This window comes from Buteo buteo, chromosome 12 (assembly GCF_964188355.1).
Source record: "Buteo buteo chromosome 12, bButBut1.hap1.1, whole genome shotgun sequence".
NCBI classification, from domain to species: domain Eukaryota; kingdom Metazoa; phylum Chordata; class Aves; order Accipitriformes; family Accipitridae; genus Buteo; species Buteo buteo.
Genome location: NC_134182.1, coordinates 1,068,749 through 1,088,272, shown reverse-complemented (window position 1 = coordinate 1,088,272; position 19,524 = coordinate 1,068,749). Strand labels below are relative to the sequence as shown.

The window sequence follows — 19,524 nt, the reverse complement described above, 5'->3', positions numbered from 1 at the left end:
GTCTTCTCCTCCCCAGATTTTGTCTCCTGTTCTTTTGAGTTTGAGTCCAGTCACACTTGCTGTCTTGCCTCAGCAGGCAGTAAAAGAGAAGAGTTCTTCACAGCCCTGAGAAGCCTAAGCAGTGGGCAGCCTTCTCTGTGGCTTCAAATGCCCTTCTGTTTGCAGCCCTCTCTTGTGCTGCCATCCTCCTGTTCTATTAAGTACAAGCCTCGAGGACTGGGCCGCCCCTGTGCTGGCCTTCCCCAGATGTTCTGCTTTAGTGTGTGTGGGCTCAGCCTGGCACAGGACAGAGCAGAGCCCAGGTCCCATCAGAGGCGTTTCCCTGCCGTGCCTGCTGAGGAAACACTCTCGCTGAGCTTGGTATGCAGGTTGGGCCCCAGTGACCACACTTGCTCTGGCAGGTGCTTTCTCAAGTGACTCATGAGAGCTAGGGCAAGCCACTGATGCTTTTGGGGTGAGAGATACTGTATTTCTGCTGGGTGAAGATGTTAACGAGACTCTTGTTTCTTCTCAGCATAATCAATGGGTTTGCTCTGCCTCTGAAGGAAGAGCACAAGATGTTCCTCATCAGAGTCTTGTTACCACTGCACAAGGTGAAGTCTCTCAGTGTCTATCACCCGCAGGTGAGAAGTGCTTCAAGTTCCCAGGGCAGAATGTGATTCTTGCAAAAGCCGTTGTTCAGGCTTGCTTATAGCTATTCACCGGGCTCCATTACTGTGTAGTAGAAAGTTCTTGCTGTGAGATGTTTTGGGCTCTGCACTAGTCTCTTACTGCAGTGGTTTGTCCCAGCCTTGCGGTGCCTGGGCCTGTGTGTATACGTGTGTGCTTTTTGCCACTGACTGATAGGAGGGTATCTTGCCATTTCCTGCTGACTTAATGCTGTGGCCTGCTTTGCCTTTCTGTGCTGGAAGTTTGTGAAATATTGGGGCCCTGATGAAACCAGAGGTAAAATTCTGAGCTGCAGTCATCAGCCTGTGCATGTGGTGTGTCAGCTGTTAGTCACCGCTGAGATATGCGGAGAAATCAATGTGCTGGGCTGCTAGGCTGGTATAGAGATTAATTTCTTGCAATTCAGAATACATCATAGAAGAGCAGAGAAGATCAGGACTCAGGCTAGGAAGTGAAAAAGTATGGGTACTGAGTAGTGATGTCTGTTCTCCCACCCTTGTTTTTATGGGGCAGGGCTTTGTGATGGGTTTGTTCCTTCCCATGTGTGCAGCTGTGCTTGCATTTCAATGTATTAGCTGTGGACTGCTCTAGGTGGCTCAAGTTTTATCCTTTATACTGCACAAATGTCCTGAGCTCAGCCGTTGCCTGCTTGGCCTTAGAGGCTTCACTTGCCATCAGAAGAACTGGATTTGTTTGGAGCTGCAACTGTCTGCTCATCACACACACTGTGGAGGGCATAATGTGACTTCCAGCCTAGGGCGGTGGTGGCACTCTAATCTCGGGTACACTTGAGGAAGCTCTAATCTTGCCATGTTTTTTTCCTACAGTTGGCGTACTGTGTTGTACAGTTCTTGGAGAAAGACAGCAGCTTGACAGAGCCAGTGAGTAACCTTGCTTAACCTCTGTGTGTCAGTCAAATCCCAAAAAGCTTCATGGCTTCCTTAGAGTACACCAAGGGTGAAAAAAGGCTAAAAAGGCTGGGAGTCAACTGGATTGTTTACTGGGTTTGCCTGGTACCCTGTGGGCAGAAGGGGCTGTGCTGCTCATGTGCAAGCCTTTAGCATTCTCTCCTGAAAGCTTCAGGAAGGTGGGCTATAGTCTTCCTTTGTGCTTCAGATCTTGGTGTAGCAGGAGGAACACTATACCAAGCTGTCCTTTCAGGGCAGAGCTTTCGGCTAGTGGCAGATGCTGCAGAGTCGAAACACATGGCCATCTGATATGTGATGGAACCAGTATGAGCTCATGGGGGTTCTGAAATAGTAAGAGTTCACTCCAGACTGCCAGAGTTGGCTGAAAAACTGTAGGGGTGAGGTTAGGAACCTGGGACGCAAAGGTCTACTTAGGCAAGCCACTGTTCCTTGATGAAAGTATTCTCTTTCCTGCTCTAGCATCAGTTTGCTACCTCCATAGTAAGTCACATTGTAGACACATTTGCCTTCAGGGTGCAGTGCTGGGAAACAGCAGGTTCTAATGTGTGTGAGCAGTGTAGATGGGGACCTCACATATTCCAGTTACTGGCTGCACAGACCTGCAGCGTTAACCCGGCTATATGCTGGCTTGGCAGAAGGTGCAAGCAGGAGACAAGTGTTTCTCCACCCACTGCAGGCCAGGAAATATCTTCTACAGAGCTGAGCTTCACAGCCTCAAAACAGCAGATGGCCAAAGAACGCATGCTTGTGTCACTGTAGCAGGGAGCACCAGAAAGTGTGAGCATTTTAATGAGTAACGCTAGCGGAGGTCGTTCTGTTCTCTGGCTGAAATGTGTGCGTTCGTGGTGAGCCTGACTGTGCTTGGTGGAAGCTGGTCAGCTGTTGTCAGCTTTCTGGATCTTCAGCATTGACACCAGCAGTGCTGAAGCAGACCTCCCAGCTTTTCCTTTAAATGTGGGTCCTCCGCTTCCTGTGTTCCGAAAAGCCTGCTCTGAAACAAACTGCGTAAAGTAGCTTCCTGATCATGCTGAGTACTTCCCGTGGCTGACATCCAGCCCAACAGCCTCCTGCCAAAGCACTTACTGTAGGGTGAGGGAGAAGAGAGAAATAGAAATCTGTCAATATTTCCAGGATTCATTTTGAAGCTTATTCAAATAGTAAAGCTCCATAGCTCATCGGTGCTTCTTGGGTAATGGGTTAATGACCCCTGGATTAGAGACCTGGTTTGGTGCTTGTGGAAAGCAGTGGCATGACCCAATTTCATTACCTTCAGTGGGTGTTGCATTGGGTCTCAACGAGACATACCAAGGCCGTATTGCCACAGGTTGTGTCCTGTTGAAGCATCCTGCTTGTGAAGGTTTCGAATCACCTCCTGAGATGGCTGGGGTTGTTGAAGTCTTGAAGAACTACAGGGCTTGTGCATCAGCAAGGTTCTGAATGCACAAGGAGATGTTGGCACCAGTGCTGGAAGGAGGCCAGATCACTCACTAGGTCCACACTTGCTTAGGGTGGGCCTCCCAGAAGCTTGCTCAGCGAGGCTTGGTGTAGTAGCTCTTGCATTAACAGCAGTCTGAATGACTGCCAGGTGAGCAAGGCCTTAGATGTGCTCAGTAATAGCAAAGACAGACGACACACCTCGCACCGCCTTAGCTGTAGGAGAAATTATGTCTGAGTCACTGAAGCTAACTCTTGCCTGAATGGCAGACCTGACTAATGACAAACACTGAGGATACCAAACTGTTGGCTTCTCAAGCCTTGATTTGGTGGAAGCATAATGCTCAGATGTTTCAAATCTTGCTGTTGCATTGCCCACTGCTGTGAACTTCCTCTCACGTGCTGGCTTCAGGATCGGATTGCTGAAGTACACAGAGTTTGAAAGAGCAACTCCTACCACCGGTTGTGTGTGAATCTAGTGTCCACAGAGTTAGCATTTCTGTAAATGCCGTACCAGTAGCTCCAACAGACTGAAGGTCTGCAGGATCTTGGATCCTGCCTTTGACTGTGTCTAGAAGCAGATGGGTAGGGAAGGAAGCAATATTAAAAATAAATAAATAAAATCAAGTGGGATGTAGCGCTTCCCCTCCTATATTCTTCCAGTATCTTGTAAGCAATAGTACACTCAGCCAGAATTTGCATCTGCATTGTCATATTTAATTATCAGCATTAGGTGTAACCTCCATAAATGTGTCTACTCCCTCTGGAGTCTGTTTGGACTTTGAGTCTCCACAAGCAAGAATGAGCTCCGTAATCCAATTACCTTTCTGTGAAATGGTACTTCCTTTTCCTTGTCGCAAACCCGTCCAGTGCATTTTTTTTATTGGGTGCTCCCTAGTGTTCAAGCTCTGCAGTGTGTTGAATAATGATTCTTCAGTGACCTTCTCCATGGCATTTCCAATTTTATTAGTTGATCTTCTATGGTTGTTCTGCACCATCTGCCAGACGCTGCCTTCTCTGGTTTGAGCCTTCTGTGTTAAGCTGTGTTTGAGGAAAAAAGTTGTTCTAAGCTTTGTGCTTGTAGTACAGAACCATAGCAGCCTGGGCAGCGCTGCTGTCTTGCATGTAACTTGGCAGAGTTTGGATTTTTCTCTTCTTTCTTCCCTGGTAACCCACCCTGACTTTCTAAGAAAGTCTTCTGTTACTGCCTCCCCTCTGCGGTTGTGACCAGACCCTTAAAAATGTATTTCACAGGTGGTGTTAACTTTCAGCCTCTAACACTGTCTCTCTGCCCTCCCCACTTAGGTGATTGTGGGCTTGCTGAAGTTCTGGCCGAAAACTCACAGTCCCAAGGAGGTGATGTTTCTAAATGAGCTGGAGGAGATCCTGGATGTGATTGAGCCATCTGAGTTTGTGAAAGTTATGGAGCCCTTGTTCAGGCAGTTGGCCAAGTGTGTCTCCAGCCCACACTTCCAGGTGGGTTGCAGCTCAAGGAGGGGATGGGGCACTGGCTTGTAATCTGCTTGCCTTGTGAGGATGACACAACAGCTTTTGGGCTTGTATTTGTGGATCAGTGGCACGTGGAGGTGTGACCAGGGTGGGTATTAGGGTCACATGTGGTGAGAGGTGGTGAGAATTCTGGCCACAACCACAGAGCGAGCTCATCCAAAGAGAAAACAAAGCGGATCGGTGGAGTCCCTCCTGCTGCGCTGTGGTATTCAGCACCATGTATTGCAGCAGGCTGGAGCTGGAGCAGAGGTGCTCTGCCACCTCCTGTTTTGGCTAGCAAACATAGAGGCGATCCATCCAGTGTCACCCTGTTGCAGTAACATCATGCTGGCTGCAGTGCTGGAGGGAGGCCAACCAAAGAGACAGTGTGCAGAGAAGATGCTTTGTACTGTTCTGGTGTAGGTGGTAAAACGTGAGGTATACTGAAAAAGTGCTAGAGTCTGCTTCTTCCTTGTTCCCACTGAAGGGAAGGTGGCTGTAGTACCAGGCAAAAACAATCTCTGTGGCTGGTAGTCTTAAGGTTGAAGGGTGGTAGGACCTGCTAGTAGCTCCTAGCAGGTGTTCTTGGCTCACTGGTTTAGCTTGCCATGAAGAGTGCCCGAGGAAGAAGATAGCTTGTTGCTGAAACATGTGGCTGACCCAGGTATGGGTGGCGTGTTAAATAGTGACATAGCCCTCCCCCAGAGTGAGTGTGACTGCACAGTGAGGCAGACTGGCTTCAGTCCAGCTTTTGGTATGGAGATGTACAAAGTCGTGTTTACAAGCCAAAAATAAGGTCAGCCGAGGTCACGTGTGTATGTAAAAGATCACTGTTTCCTGGAAAGGACTGGGGGAGCCTGATGGAAACCAGCTGGACATGGATTACTGGTGTGGTGATGGGAACCAAAGGACTGACATGACCTTTGAGCGTGGAAGGAGCTACCATAGGGAACTAAGGAGCTTGAATAAAGTAGGGTAAAGGCTGGAGGAGAGGCATCCTGTACTTGATAGCGGCCTTCATCTGCTGCCAACTCTTTGAAAAACAAGACTGAAAAACCTGAAGAAGGCGCAAACATTTTACAGCCTAACAAAATTAACCCCAAAGGTGTCCCTTACAGTCAGGCTGAACAGTCTCTGTGCCTGCAGCTTGTCTGAGAGCAAAAATAGGAATTGACTTCTTGGTAAGGCTGAACACCTTGGTGGGGGAGAGTTTTCTCTGAGTGGATTGTGTGTTAATCTAGCAGACAAAGGCTTAACAAGGTCTAATAGCTAGAAACCAAAGCTAGGTAAGTGAACACGAGGTGAGTTTCACTTCGTTTACTCATGTGGAACAATATGTTAAGGGGATATAGTGAGTTCTCCATTGTCTGAAATATAAGACTGAGACTGGATGTCTCTCTTTCTAGGTTATTAAGCCATTCTCAAGCTAGTGCTAAATGCAGAAATTAGCCTGGTGATCTGCATTGCCCAGATTTGCAGTTAAATATGAAGAATTGTGGTTGAATCTATCACTATGTGGAAACTTGTTAGACTTGTTTTTCTTGTTAGAGCAGGATGGGTGCCCCAAGATTTTCCATATTTTCATCCTTACTAAATCAGGGGGATGAATTGTGGGCCTGGTGACTGAGGCATGCTCCAAAGCCCAGAGAGACTCTGTTGTGGGGAAGGCCATGGAGGAGTGGGAGGAATGGAGTTTTACAGAGGACAGTCTGAGGAAACGAAGGAGGCTTGGAGCTAGTCTGAGCTGGGACCTGGAGTGGATGACATTACTGTCCTCAACTGTTGTGTAAAGGGTGTTGGAGTCATCGGTATATCAATGGTACGGTTGCCTAGTCGAGAATGTGAGGTTTTCCCCAGGAAAGTGACAAGTGTCTAACAGAGGCTAAGGGAAAGAAGGCTGGGTAGCATGGATGAATGGCCTTGTGGAAGTTGGCGAAGGTCAGCCCTGCTGCCCATGCTGTGGGGAAGCATTTGCTCCTTAGCTGGGTGGTGGCAAGCTCTGGCCTCAGCACTGCACAGTTTCCCTGTGCACCACAGGTGTTACTGGAAGGAGCCTCTTCAAGGATGGCTTTCTCTCCCACTGCAGGTGGCAGAGCGAGCGCTGTACTATTGGAACAACGAATATATCATGAGCCTGATCAGCGATAATGCAGCCAAAATTCTCCCGATCATGTTTCCAGCACTCTACAAGAACTCCAAGAGTCACTGGAACAAGTAGGTCTTTCCACATGCCCTGGCACTTGCTGTGCATGCAGGATTGCTTAACCTACTAGCAATCTTGGGGCATGCTGCTACAGTGCAACGACGCATGGCACTTGGTGACATCAGGTGCTGAGCCAGAGGGGTTGTTAGTAGTATCAGCATGGAAAAGTGCCACAGCAGACCACAGCGGCCTGCTTTTGCAAGGGGTCAGGCACCTGCAATGACCCACCTTGGGACCATTGAGTCTACCCAGAGTTTGATAGCTGGATATCACTAATGCTGCTGGTCTCTTGGAGGTGTGCAGTAGGTTTTCCAGCCGACTTCTGGCTGCTTGTTAATTAATGATCACACGTATGCTGAACATGACCAGAGACCTTGGCTAATGCGGTGCCTGACTCCTTGAACACAGAAAGAATGGAGAAAGCAGAACTAACTGGGCAGATGTCCAATGTCAAGTGATTGCCCTCTGTGTCTGGTTCCCCAATACTAGTCTGTTTTATGGTTCTCCCATCAACTTCCTTTCTTCCGACTGCTTCTTCAGTTGATTCCTTACCTGGTTAATTCAAGTTGTAAAATGCGCTTCCTTTTTAATGAATTAGCTAAAATTACTCAGCCCATAGCCAAGATCCTAAAATCTTCCAGCAAAATAATTAATTCTAGGGAGGCTGGGTGAGTCCAGGGCTTAGGACTATACTGTGGTAGCAAAGACAGGGTTGTGAGGTGGAACTTGTTTGCAGAGAGCTCCCCACTAGTCTGCTGTTTGACTGCTTCCTTCTCTTTATTGTATTAGGAAGCACGAACTTGAGCCACCAGTCAAGGGTGCTCTAAAGACTGGGGTGGACACAGCCGCACAGACATGAACACCCACAAACACCCAGATACGCACACATGCACCAACAGGCACATGCGTGTGCAGACGGGCACGTACATGCATGCACACACACATACGATGAGTGTGCGCATATGCACGTGTGCGTGCAGACAGATGCGCACAGACATGCTTTCACTCAGTTACTGCCCCTCCTGATCAGAGTTCAGAAAAGGACTTTATGTTCTTGTCTGAAATCCTTCAGCAGTTCTGTTTCCTTAGTGCACCAGTCAAGATTCATGATTCTGCTGTTTCTGTCTTTTCTTCTTGGATCCTTCCCAGTGGTATGGCAGAAGTCCTGAAGGTGTTTTCCTTTTATTTCTCCTTGTCTTTGTTTTAGCAGTAGCTACTTCATCTCAGGGCAGGTTGAGTACCTCATATTCTCCCCTTCCTTCCCATAGCTCGTCTACTCCAGCACCTTGTCAGACAACCTGCGTAAGTCCAGCAGGGCTGTAGCTCTCTCTTATTCCATCTGTACAGCTGGTGAGGCACAGAGCTCAATCTACTGAGTCTCTTATCTTTTGCCTCTGGGTCAGGTATTTCAGAGACAGCTTCAATACTTGTATTTATTCCCTGGGAGAGTCCTTGGCCCAGAGAGCGCTCACATACAGTGCAACCTATCCATAAATTTCTGACATGAAGCCAGCTTTTCTTCTGTGGTATTCTTTGTGCTGGTTCCTGTCTCTACAGGGCTGCTGAATGTCTGTGTTTCGGGCAGCTCAGTGACAAAGCTCATGACTGAATACTGGGCAGCCCAAAAAAGTAATTGTGTATATGTGAGGTGAACTGTGGGAGACACTAAAGCTAGATTAGGTAAAGGCTCCCTGAGAACAGCCCTGAGCAGGTCCCTAGCATCCTTCCTTTCCAGTTTCTAAATACAAGAAATAAATGCAGGAATGCATCCTTTTGCACTCATTAGTCTGACCACAGTAGAACAGACCTGTCCCAGCAGTCTTCTCTTTCTTCTCCATCTCTTTGTCCCTGGGTGATAGTCTCTGCTGTGTTTGTGGAGGGGGTTTTTCCATGCTAAGAGCTGGGACTGTGTGAAAGTCTTTTGTCACATTGCTGTAGGATGAGTTGCTGCTGCTGTTAGCTCTTGTCTGTGCTGCTGGTGCTAACTCAGTGCTTAGTACATGGAGGATACCACCATGACTTGTTCTCCTTTCCTCATTTCTTTGCAGGACAATCCATGGGCTGATCTACAATGCACTGAAGCTGTTCATGGAGATGAACCAAAAGCTATTTGATGACTGCACGCAGCAATACAAGGCAGAGAAGCAGAAGTGAGTAAAAGGTTCTTGCCAAGTAACTTGAGCTCATCCTGGAATCTCCTTGGGGTACAGTAAGAGATGGTAGATACCAGCAGGCAGAGGGGAAATGGAAAGGTGGTGCAAATAATTTTGTCAAAAAGTAGGATTCCTCAGCAATAACTACGTGTAGGGATGAGAAGAGGTAAAATGTGTGCCCTGATAAAAATCCTTTCAGTTCTACTGAAGCAGGTAGCTTGGAAAAGAGTGACAGAATTTGCTGGGTCATGAGGAAATAAATTACAATGTAGAGGATACTCAGCTTTGCAGAGATGCTTATGCTCTGCCTTGGAAATATTTACCAGTTCATATATGTTGTAGTGATGCCAGTGGAATCCTGCTGCTTTAGAAAGACTTTCCTGAAGAGCTTTGCTGCAGTGGGCATAATGCATCTTTCCTGCCACAGGACACTTTCAGTTTTCCAGTAATAAAGATGGAATAATACCTGGAATTTCAAAGAGCAAATGGTGGGGATGAAATCTGAGCTCAGCAAGTACCTGTGCAACGATGCTGTAAAGAGGAAAAAACTCTAATTTTCTCCTTCCTTGTGCTGGTTTTGGTGCTTGTGTGACTTGTTTTCTGCTGACTTAGTGATGTAAAATAGTGCTTCTCATTTCTGGGTGAGCCAGGGCTGCCACAAGGGTGGCGGTGGGGAGAGCAGGGCTAACCCTTGCTGGTAGCGGGGAGCTCTGGGATACATTCACTTGTTTTGTGAAATAATAATGAATAACAAAGTTGAGATATGAATTAGAGCTTGGGAATGGGTAACCTGAGAAATTAAGGTTTTGTGAACATCTAAATGAGGAGCAAGCAAGATTTTTTTTTATCCGCCCCCCCCCTCCCCCCTTCTAGGGCATTTGTGAAGCCCACAAATGTCTGCACGTATATTTTAAGTCACAGTGACAGCACATTTACTATGAGATCTACCTGGTGTTTCCATCGGGAGCTTTTTCTGCCTGTTAGCTTCTACCCATGCTGACCAGCTAAGTGTGACTGTTCCCAGCATTGGTGTGTGGCTAATGGAGGATTGTTCTGGAAAACGTCAACAAAGCAGCTCAGAGCTGTCCAAGAAATGGATGGGTAGAGCTGCACTGTTTTCTGCTCATGTTAAGATGATTTTTTTATTTTCTCTAGTGCCTCTCTGCCTAATGATGCTTCAGAAAACCTTGTGTTGGGTTTTTATCAAGGATATACCTTTTGCTCTCGTAGATAACCAAATTTGGTAAAACGTCAGTTGAAAACTTGGTGGGCAGGGTGTAAAAGTGCCTTTTAGCAGCTGAATCTGAGATGAGTTTCCCTACGGTGAGCATGATACAATTCCTCAGCTAAGTGGGATTTCCCTGCCACAGGGACCCAGCTAAGGAGACCTTTCTGGGCAAAACCAAGAAGGCTCAACTCTGCTGTCGCTAGCACAGCATTAGCAGCTGTTTTGGGCTTGAGAAGTGTGAAAAGGTCACCCTCTGAAGGGATGCTAGAGCTGGGAGAGGAACATTTTGAAAGGTCTGTAGGGACAGGCTGGGATACAACTAGAAAGGGAAATCGGTGGCAGAAGGGAATGGGGTAGGACAGCAGGCTGGTGGGGAAGAGCATCTTCTCTGGGCAAGGAGGCAGAAAGGAGGTAGAGACTTTGGGAAGAGATACAGTGAAGGGCTGGGGTGGGGGTGCTGGTATTCTTAGTGTCAACGGATAGTAGGAATGGGATATGTAAAGGCAACAAATTAGAGGAGGAGATGTGAGGAGATCAGGGTTTGTTGGGCAAGTGGCCTGGGACTGGATAGGACATAGGACAATGGTGAGAGAAAAGAGCACACACTTGGGAAGATGGATTAGAAAGCTGGGTGTACTAGAGCAGTATGCTCAAGTTCTTTGCTTAAGTCCATTGTGAAAATGTCATCTTTTCCCTCCATGTCTTTAAAATATCCAAGAAATATAAGCAAATCCACGTGCACTTAACACTGTGGCTGCATGTTCTGGAGTGTAATAGACCAAAATTGTTGCTGGAATGAACAGGGTTAGAAAAAACATGTTTCACAGGCAGGAGAAAGTGTTGCTTTGTGGTGTCTCCCCGGTGGAACAAGACCGTACTGAAGAGTCTGCCTCGGAGTTTGGGGTGCCATTCCTACACTTCCCCTACCTGCTCTTCTTTCTGCAGAGTGCTGTGACCTGTTCTGGTGAGCAGCAGGTCCCGTTGCCTCCCTTCCAATGGAGAAGACACGCTGCATCCGCAGCTCATTTCTGCTGCCTCCCTGGCAGAGCTGACTGCAGGCTGTGCCTGTTGGTGGACAGTAATGTGGCATTGCAGTCAGTTGCCGTTTTCTTTTCAAACACGAAGACTTAAACAGAGTAGAAACAGTACTTTTTTTTCCTAATAAAAACCTGTGAGGCTGTGATGCTGAGTGCCTCTGGAGTAAAGCAGTGTGCCGAAGGCTGCCTGTGGGAATGCTGGCTGCATCGCTGTAATGCAGGATTGACCTTTAACTGTGCGATGCCTTGCTTTTTGCACATGACCTCGGCCTTATTCAGTGAGACTGACGAGTTTGAAACGCTGAGGCTTCTTTAGTGTAGACAGAAAAAGGGAGAGACGCCTATGGAGTGTTTTCCCAATGAGCCACTAGAGACCTTGAGCTATGAACTAGAAAACAGCACACATGGGAAGGACTGCACGTGCAAACAAAGCCAGTAAATGTGAAACTGAAAAAGAGAGAGCTTTTAGGTACGCAATTAGGTTGCAACCAGATGTTTAGAGGCCTGCTCAGAAAAGGCTTAGCCATGTTTTTAGTTAGTTACCATGCCTACAAGTGACATGCCAAGGCTGGTCACCGAGGGACAGACTTTCCCCGGGACGTGTGGGGAGGCTCTACTGTTCAGTGCAGATGGACTGACTGTGCTTCGCTAATCTCCCCAGACATCTTGAAGCTGTTTGAATTATCAGAACCCTTCAGGAGGTGAAGATACCTCCCAATATAGCTTTTCTTTTCCATATGTCCTGCCGGTGGCTTTCTCATACTGCTAGTAATGGGGTCAGGAATGAAGGGAGCTGATGAGGTGTGCATCACCCAGAAAGCAGGGCTGGGGGTGCTGCTCCTGCAGACTCAGTGCTGTCCTGCAAGGCATTGCTGTTGGGATTCTCCAAAGACTCATGTGGATGAGTGACACTTTCAGATAAACTGCAATGGAAATGTCCTAGTGTAGGAGGCAAAGCCAGGCTGATTGATGAGGTTGGCAGAGCGCTTCCCCTATAGAGGGATGTTGGATAGTTGTAATACTACAGTTAAGTCAATGTGGCATCAAAATAAAAGTTTGTTTCATTCTTTGGAAATACTTCTTTGGCTAAAAAGAGTGATCACAGGTGTAAAGCTTTCAGATTTTTAGAAGTACTGCTCTTAGTTAGACTGGTATACTCTTTGCAAGGTGGTCTTTTGCAATATCAGCTGAGCACAAGATGGGTAAACTGGTGGATCTTGAAGTGCAGTGAGGAATGGAGGGCTTCCCCAATGCTATTCAAACTGCTTTGGTGATCTGAAAGGAAAGAACTGGTGCTAGAGATGCATGAAGCTGAAAGACTGCATGAGTGCCCTTGGCTCACTGTGTACCAGACCAGTAATGCGATGTAGTCCAGCCAAACAAAATAAGCTTTGTTACACCCTTAGATAGCACGGCAGTAGACACGATACTGGCAAAGTAGACATTGCTTCAGGGGGCAGTGGCCTTCACGATGTGAGGGCCTTTGTGGACAGACATATCAGTCTGCATTTCCAGTGGCAAGATTGGAGTAATATGTATATTTCTGTTTACCAGAGGTTAAAAAAGATTCTGGAGAAACTGGGGATGAAGTAAGAAGGACCTAGGGAAGATCAGTGCTAACTCCTGGTTACAGTCCCCTGCAGAGTTCTCCAGAGCTCTGTCAGAAAATGAGATGTGGGTTATTCATTTGGGGTTTGGTTGTTTGGAGTAGTCTCGTCCTGCTTTCAGCTGGGATAGAGTTAATTTTCTTTCTAGTAGCTGGTATAGTGTTATGTTTTGGGTTCAGTATGAGAAGAATGTTGATAACACACTGATGTTTTCAGTTGTTGCTAAGGAGTGTTTAGACTAAGTCAAGGATTTTTCAGCTTCTCATGTCCAGCCAGCAAGAAGGCTGGAGGGGCACAAGAAGTTGGGAGGGGACACAGCCAGGACAGCTGACCCCAACTGGCCAAAGGCATATTCCATACCATGGATGTCATGCCCAGTATATAAACTGGGGGCAGTGGGGCTGGGGGGAATCGCTGCTCAGGAACTAACTGGGCATTGGTTGGCAAGTGGTGAGCAATTGCATTGTGCATCACTTGTTTTGTATATTCCAGTCCTTTTATTATTATTATTGTCATTTTATTATTGTTGTTGTTACGATTATCAGTTTCTTCCCTTCTGTTCTACTAAACTGTTATAATCTCAACCCAGGAGTTTTACCTTCCCCCCCCCCCCCAATTTCTCTCTCCCATCCCACTGGGGGAGTGAGTGAGCAGCTGCGTGGTGCTTAGTTACTGGCTGGGGTTAAACAAGAAGTCTGCTGCTTGAATGTTTGGCAGCTTCATTCTCATTTTTAGCCTCCTTTCTTACATATATTTCAAGAGTGTGAGGTGATTACAGAGTATAAGAACTTCCTTAGCATGGATACATAGGGCACTAGAGAATGAAGTAGCTGGGATGGAAGCCAGACAGAAATATAAAGCAGAGATATTAGTACAAATGTTTAAAATGTAGAAGAGAATAACAAGGAGTGGTGGGTGCTCACCTCTGTTTGCAGGGAACGTTCACTGCCCTGGGATTTACAGGTGGCCCAGTTGAATGGTCGCTTAAGGTTTGTGCCAAAATCTGTGCCAAGTTCAAGAGCTGTGCCTGGAGGTTTGGGCAGCTCTCTGGTGTGCTGTGACCAGGGGCAAAGGGAACTGTGGGCAGCTGAGCCCCAACTCTAATGGAATTGGCAGTTTGTCCCTCTGCATCTGTAAGGCACCAGGAAAATTTGTGTTTGACACCCAAACTGGTATCATTGCTTTACTCCAGAAACCAGCTGCTCTGGTCCACTCCTGCAGCACAAAGCCAGGGAAAAAGTACCTGTGCAGCCTTGTGCTCTGAGGTGAGGGAGGAGTGTGCCTGCCTACCTCCTGCTAGCTGCAGTGTGTCTCCTCTTCTTGCCACATCTCGCCTGTAGATAGAATTAGGGGTCTCTGAAGGACAGAGCGGCTCTTCCCCGTGCCTACGCTTTCCTGCTGTCTCTTGCTTTTGTCTTCCTGTGAGTGAAAGCTGCACTTTCCCTGGGAGTTCACACTTCTGTGCTCTCTCTCTTTCCAGGGGAAGGTTCAGGATGAAGGAACGAGAAGAAATGTGGCAGAAAATAGAGGAGCTGGCCCGGCTGAACCCCCAGGTGGGTAACAGCAGGACCCAGGATGAATGAGACAAGAATGTGCTGGGGGTCTTGACCTGCTTCCTGCACTCATGAGAGCAGGCTCTAGCACCTGATCTCAGTCCTGCGCACACAGCTGTAGCAGTGGTCTGTCCCTCCCAAAACCCAGTGTCTTGGGGATGCTGGCAGTGTTTTGCCAGCCTGGCCCTCTGTAGCGCTGACCTCTAAGTAATGCCTTGTAGAGAGCATGTACATGTTTATGGAGTCTTTTCTCAGCTGCGGCTGCATGTGCAGCGTGCTGTGGCTCAGAGGGCACAGGCAAGAATGGATAGGAGAAGATGCTCCTTTCCTGCTGTGTACCTGCTGCTACCTTTGCGGGTGCTGGAGAGGGCGGCTGGAAGAAGTATGCCAGGCTGTATTAGGATGCTGGGCGAGAAGGCTTGGTGTTGGATGGTGTGCTGACTCTCCAGCTGTCTGTTTTTCTGCAGTACCCCATGTATTACGCACCTCCACCATTGCCTCCTGTCTGCTGTATGGAAACGGAGACCCCGACTGCGGAGGATATACAGCTACTGAAGAAAACGGTGGAGACGGAGGCTGTGCAGGTGCGTAGGTGACTAGGGTCCTTCCACAATTACTCTCAGACCAGCCGGGACATCAGCATAGGCAGTCCAGGGTCCAGCAGCCAGAACCAGGTCTTTCCAAGTCTTCTGAGGGTAAACGTCCCTACTCTCATCCCTGATTGTTAGTGATCAACCTGTAGTCTGAAGAGTGGAGTTTATCTAACCTTCCCACTCTGGAAAAAGTGCAGGTGGGACTTTTCTGTGTCCTTTTAGTCTGTGTTTGGCTCTCAGCCTGTTCTGCAGCATGCTACGGTGTCACCCAGCATATCCTAGAGCAGTTGGAGTCAGAGAATGGGGAGGGTGGAGGCGTGAAGGGGTTTGCTACTGATCCCTCACTCCTTTGGTTTGTCTGTAGATGCTGAAAGACATTAAGAAGGAGAAAGTTTTGCTGCGCCGGAAATCTGAGCTTCCTCAGGACGTCTACACTATAAAAGCCCTGGAGGCCCACAAGAGAGCAGAAGAGTTTCTCACCTCAAGCCAGGAGGCTCTCTGACGGGCTCAGGAGCTGGCCCGGGAAGCTCTGCCCCATCCTTTTCCCCCAGGGGTCACAGAAATGCACTTGGTTCTCATGTATAAATAAGGAATGAACATGGTGAGCTGTGCCTGTCCTCCACTCCATCCACATCCCTCCAGGGTAGATCTGGTTTTACGTTATAACTTGTATCTCACCACTGTCATGTCCTTCTGCTTTTCCTCCTTCCTCCTGCTTTTCCACCTCGGGTGTGCGTGCGTGAAGGGAGCCTGCCTGACCTGTGATTGTATCAGCCCAGGCAGGAGTCACTTCACTTCCAGCTGCCACCTGGTTCTTAGTCTGCCTGGGAACCAGAGCCTTGCTGCCCCGCAACACAGGCTCTGGGTTGGCCAGAGACTACCGTGCGTGGCTCAGCATGCTGCTACAAGCCCCAAGTGCCCACCTCCACCATGCCTGCCCCCCGTGCCGCCTGTGCAGTCAAGCCCTGCGGCAGTCAGAGGTCTGCCTAAGCTTGGGGCAGGAGCGTGTGGCAGAGTTTGTGGGGGCTCTGCTGCCTCTCCACCCTGCCTTGGGGTGCAGCTTCGCAGCTGGAGGGTCTTACGTACAGCGGAGGAGGTGTTCGCTTCTATCTTTCTTTTGCTTCAAGCCCCTTCTGTTCCCCTGTCAGTGGAGTGGGGGTTCGTTGCTTTGCCACCCTCAGTAAAGCTGGGTGCAAGCACTACATACTATTGCAGCCCTCCCTTTAGAGCATCCTTAGAAGATCTCTTGTGGGAAAGTGAATTCCTTCAGCTGTTTGTGTTGGTCCGTGCTGACTTGTCTCCATCCCAGTGTCTTGGGTTAATTGTGGGCCCAGAATTAACTTCCTGCTTTGTAGCGGGTGTCAGCCACTGACTTCTGCTTTCTTTCCCCTACCTGCTCAATTAAAATACTCCTGCAGCTCTTTCCCTTTGTCGCTGTATCCCATCCTTAGCTCTGCAGTGGCCAGGGTTTCTAGGAAGCTTCTGCTGCTAAAGTCATTTCTGCAAACTAGTGGGAGCAACAGATAGATGTTACGGGGCCAGGCTGAATTCCTGAGTGTTCAGTTCTCTCCTCTTTATGATCAATGGCTAGGTGCTACTGCTGAATTGCTTCCGTGGGTGCTCTGAGCAAAGTTCGCCTTGCCCTGTTACTTTGGCACCTGCTGTGGCCTGAGGCCCTTGTTAGTTATCATATGGTGCATCAGGGACTTGTGCTAATTTAGCATTTAGAGCGCACTTGCTGATAGCCCAGGGGGTTGCACAGCACTGGGGTGCTACTGTGATCCGGCTTTCTCCCCTACCTTTTGTGGTGCAGATTCAATGCCCGGCCAAGATGCCACCTCAGAGAGGCTGAGGTGGTAGGAAAGGGGGTCTTCCTTGCTTCTTACCTGCTGCGCTTGCTTTCTTGACACATAAGCTTAAGTGGGTTTGCAATAGCGCAGGGAGCTTACGGGGCCGGTGCTAGTCTGACACTGCTTTGCAGCATCGTGGGTTGTTGCAGAAGGTCCTGGTGTATCTGCTCGTCCTCACCAGTAAACCATTCCCAGGTCAGAGGTTCATCCCCTCTAATCTTACTGCTGGTGTGCAACACATCTTGACCCCAACCCAAACTAAGCTGTTTTTTCCCTGTGTATCCTGTACCTGGTGCCCTGTTTAGCTCTCTTTCCGTTTGGCCCTCGTTAGGCATGCCACCATCTCTTAGGAGCAGCTGGCGAGCGTGAGTTATGTGTGAGATCACCCACAGCCGTGCAGGACCCCGCCTCCCCTCTGCTTCATGCAATGGGCCAGTTCATCAGGAGACTTACGAAACACCTCAGGGAGGTTATTGCTTATTTTGAACATTAGTCTGAGCTCATGGTCAGCTGCCAATCAATTACCTCACGCCTGGCACAGCATGTAGACATGCACTGGGTGATGCTGGATGGCTCACAGGAGCAGCAGGCGTTTTGGGGCACAGCGGAGACAAGGACTGCCCAGCACCAGCCGCCGCAGGGCTCGGGCTGGGGAGGATGTTTCTTCCCGTTGCAGTACAGGCTTTCCAATTCGTCTGCTTAGCGTTGCGTTGTAAGCCGCCACCTCATTTTTAGAGTGCTACAAGCATGTATGTGCCCTCACTCGAGCCTGCTTGCTGCTAGGCAGTGGCTGCCTTTTCCCTGCTGCGGGCTGTTCTGCCTGCAGAAGGAACGGAGACTTCTGGTGCGCAGAAGTTGTCGCTGTCCTGCAGATGGTCTGTCTCTGCCGGCAGTCGCCGAGTGTGGCCGGAGGAATGCCGCCAGGATTGTGCCATGTGCAGGGACAGGACTGTAACGCATCACGACTACGTGCTGTACGGCTTTGATGTTCTCATAGCTTTGTGTGTCTTGTTCTGGGTCAGGGAACTTACGCTTAGTACCTTCACATTGCCGTTAGTTTGCTGCCTATTCATTCCGGTGTCCTGGACATCTAGGAAGGGGACCATGTGAGAAAGGGGGAAGTGTGTTCACCCTCTTCGCCACATGTACTGCTCATACGCAGACCTGCGTCTGCCACGCTACAGCTGCCCCTTGCTCAACACTTGGTTTCTAGCGTTAGTGCTGCTCATTTCTGCCTATGCCTTTCCCCACATCAGCCAAATGGACAGAACTGGAGCTGCCTCTTCCACTTCACCTGGCTCCCTCCTCCTGAGGGAACAAGCAAAACTAACTAACTACTGCATTCACCCCCTGGACACAAGTATTAAGCTGCTTACAGTTCATATGTACATATGGTGTACTTTATTTTCAGTAGAGCATTACATAGTATGAAAGTGTTGGATTTTGTACAGATGTCCCTGTATGTACAGAACTAAATAAAACCGATCTCTTGGAAAGACACATTGGACTCCACCTCTGATACTCCAACACACAGCCCTTCTCCTGGGAGGAGGGGCCCTAGCGCGGAGAGGGACTTCTTCAGCACCGACAGCACAGGGACGAATCCAGCGTTTGTCCCAAGGGAATATGGGCAAAGCCGGCTAACCCCCCCCTCCCTCTGCACGCACACAGGTATGGAAACAGGTCGGGCTCCTCGCAGGCAGAGGAAGCCAACACAAGGACATCGCAGCGACTCACGCGCCAGCCAGAACCAGGAAGGAGGAGTGGGAAGGGAAGTCGGACAACATCAGTGGGAGAAACTGGAAGGTCGATGCCGGCAAGTCCCGTCACCGCTCGGCTCCGAGGCAGCGGCTGCCTGCCTCGCCTGCGCGGCGGAGGGAGGGCTGGGGTTAGCAGCCCCCGCGCCGCAGCTCAGCCCTCACTTCCACTCGGGCCTGGGGCCACCGAGGCTCTGCCGGGCCTGCAGCGTGCGCTGCACCACATCCCTCCACTGGTCCTCCGAGATCTGGCTGGCCCAGGCGGGGATGCCCAGGGTGGGAAGCTTCACACCGGCCATCGTCCTCTTCACCAGCTCCACGTGCTCTGGGAACAGAGAGAGCGTGAGACCGTGGCTGAGCCCGGTGTGGGGCTGCCGGGAGAGCCTGGGCGGAGATCCCGTTACCTGCATCCATGGGGATGGAGCTTCGGCTGCTCTGAGCCGCTGCGCCTTCCACAGCCGCCGCTGCTGCTTCCTCATCCTCCTCCTCCTCGCTGTCCACCGGCGGGTCGGGCAGGTGCAGCCTCAGCATCTGCAGAGAAAGGCGGGCAGCGGGGATCGGGCCCGTTCCTTCCCCCCCCACCCCCACCCCGTGGAACCGCACTGCCCCGCCGCCAGCTTCTCCCCCAACCCAACCCGGCCCGGTCCGTCGGGAGGCCCTTGGCGGTACCTGCAGCCGCTCCTGCAGGCCGGGGCCCTCCTCAGCGCAGCCCGCCGGGGCGGCGGGGGGGGCCGCCTCACCGGGGCCCTGCTCCGGCTCTTGGCTCAGCGGCTGGTACAAATACCCGCCGCCGCCTTCTTCTTCCTCCTCCTCCTCCTCTTCCTCTTCTTCCTCGTCACCGCTCCAGCCCGCCGCACCATCGGGGGCCTCCGGCGGCCCCGGTTCCTCGGGACACACCCGCTCCGGCCCCATGCTCCGCGCCACCGCCATCCACCGGGCGCGGTGCCGGGGTGGGAGGCCCCGCCGCCGCTACCCGGAAGCGCCGCCGCTGCCGCGGGGCACTGTGGGTATTGTAGTCCCGGG

The 19,524-nt window shown here is 50.0% G+C and overlaps 2 protein-coding genes across 4 annotated transcripts in view; one reads left to right on the top strand and one right to left on the bottom strand.

The window, feature by feature from the left end:
- Positions 1–18,244, top strand: part of PPP2R5D (protein phosphatase 2 regulatory subunit B'delta) — a 31,988-nt gene extending 13,744 nt beyond the window's left edge. For all 3 annotated transcript variants that reach the window (XM_075042362.1, XM_075042363.1, XM_075042364.1), the window contains 8 exons: positions 515–623; positions 1,497–1,550; positions 4,338–4,508; positions 6,607–6,734; positions 8,772–8,873; positions 14,229–14,301; positions 14,769–14,885; positions 15,259–18,244. In XM_075042362.1, coding sequence (XP_074898463.1) covers positions 515–623; positions 1,497–1,550; positions 4,338–4,508; positions 6,607–6,734; positions 8,772–8,873; positions 14,229–14,301; positions 14,769–14,885; positions 15,259–15,396 — 892 coding nt within the window. In that variant the 3' untranslated portion in view covers positions 15,397–18,244. The remainder of the gene's footprint in view (positions 1–514; positions 624–1,496; positions 1,551–4,337; positions 4,509–6,606; positions 6,735–8,771; positions 8,874–14,228; positions 14,302–14,768; positions 14,886–15,258) is intronic.
- MEA1 (male-enhanced antigen 1) lies at positions 18,123–19,460 on the bottom strand. The gene is made up of 3 exons (XM_075042370.1): positions 19,171–19,460; positions 18,906–19,032; positions 18,123–18,826 (listed from the first exon to the last, which is right to left on the bottom strand). The coding sequence occupies exons 1-3, from the start codon at positions 19,429–19,431 to the stop codon at positions 18,663–18,665; spliced, it is 552 nt and encodes a 183-aa protein (XP_074898471.1). The 5' UTR covers positions 19,432–19,460; the 3' UTR covers positions 18,123–18,662.
- Between the last annotated feature and the right edge of the window lie 64 nt (positions 19,461–19,524).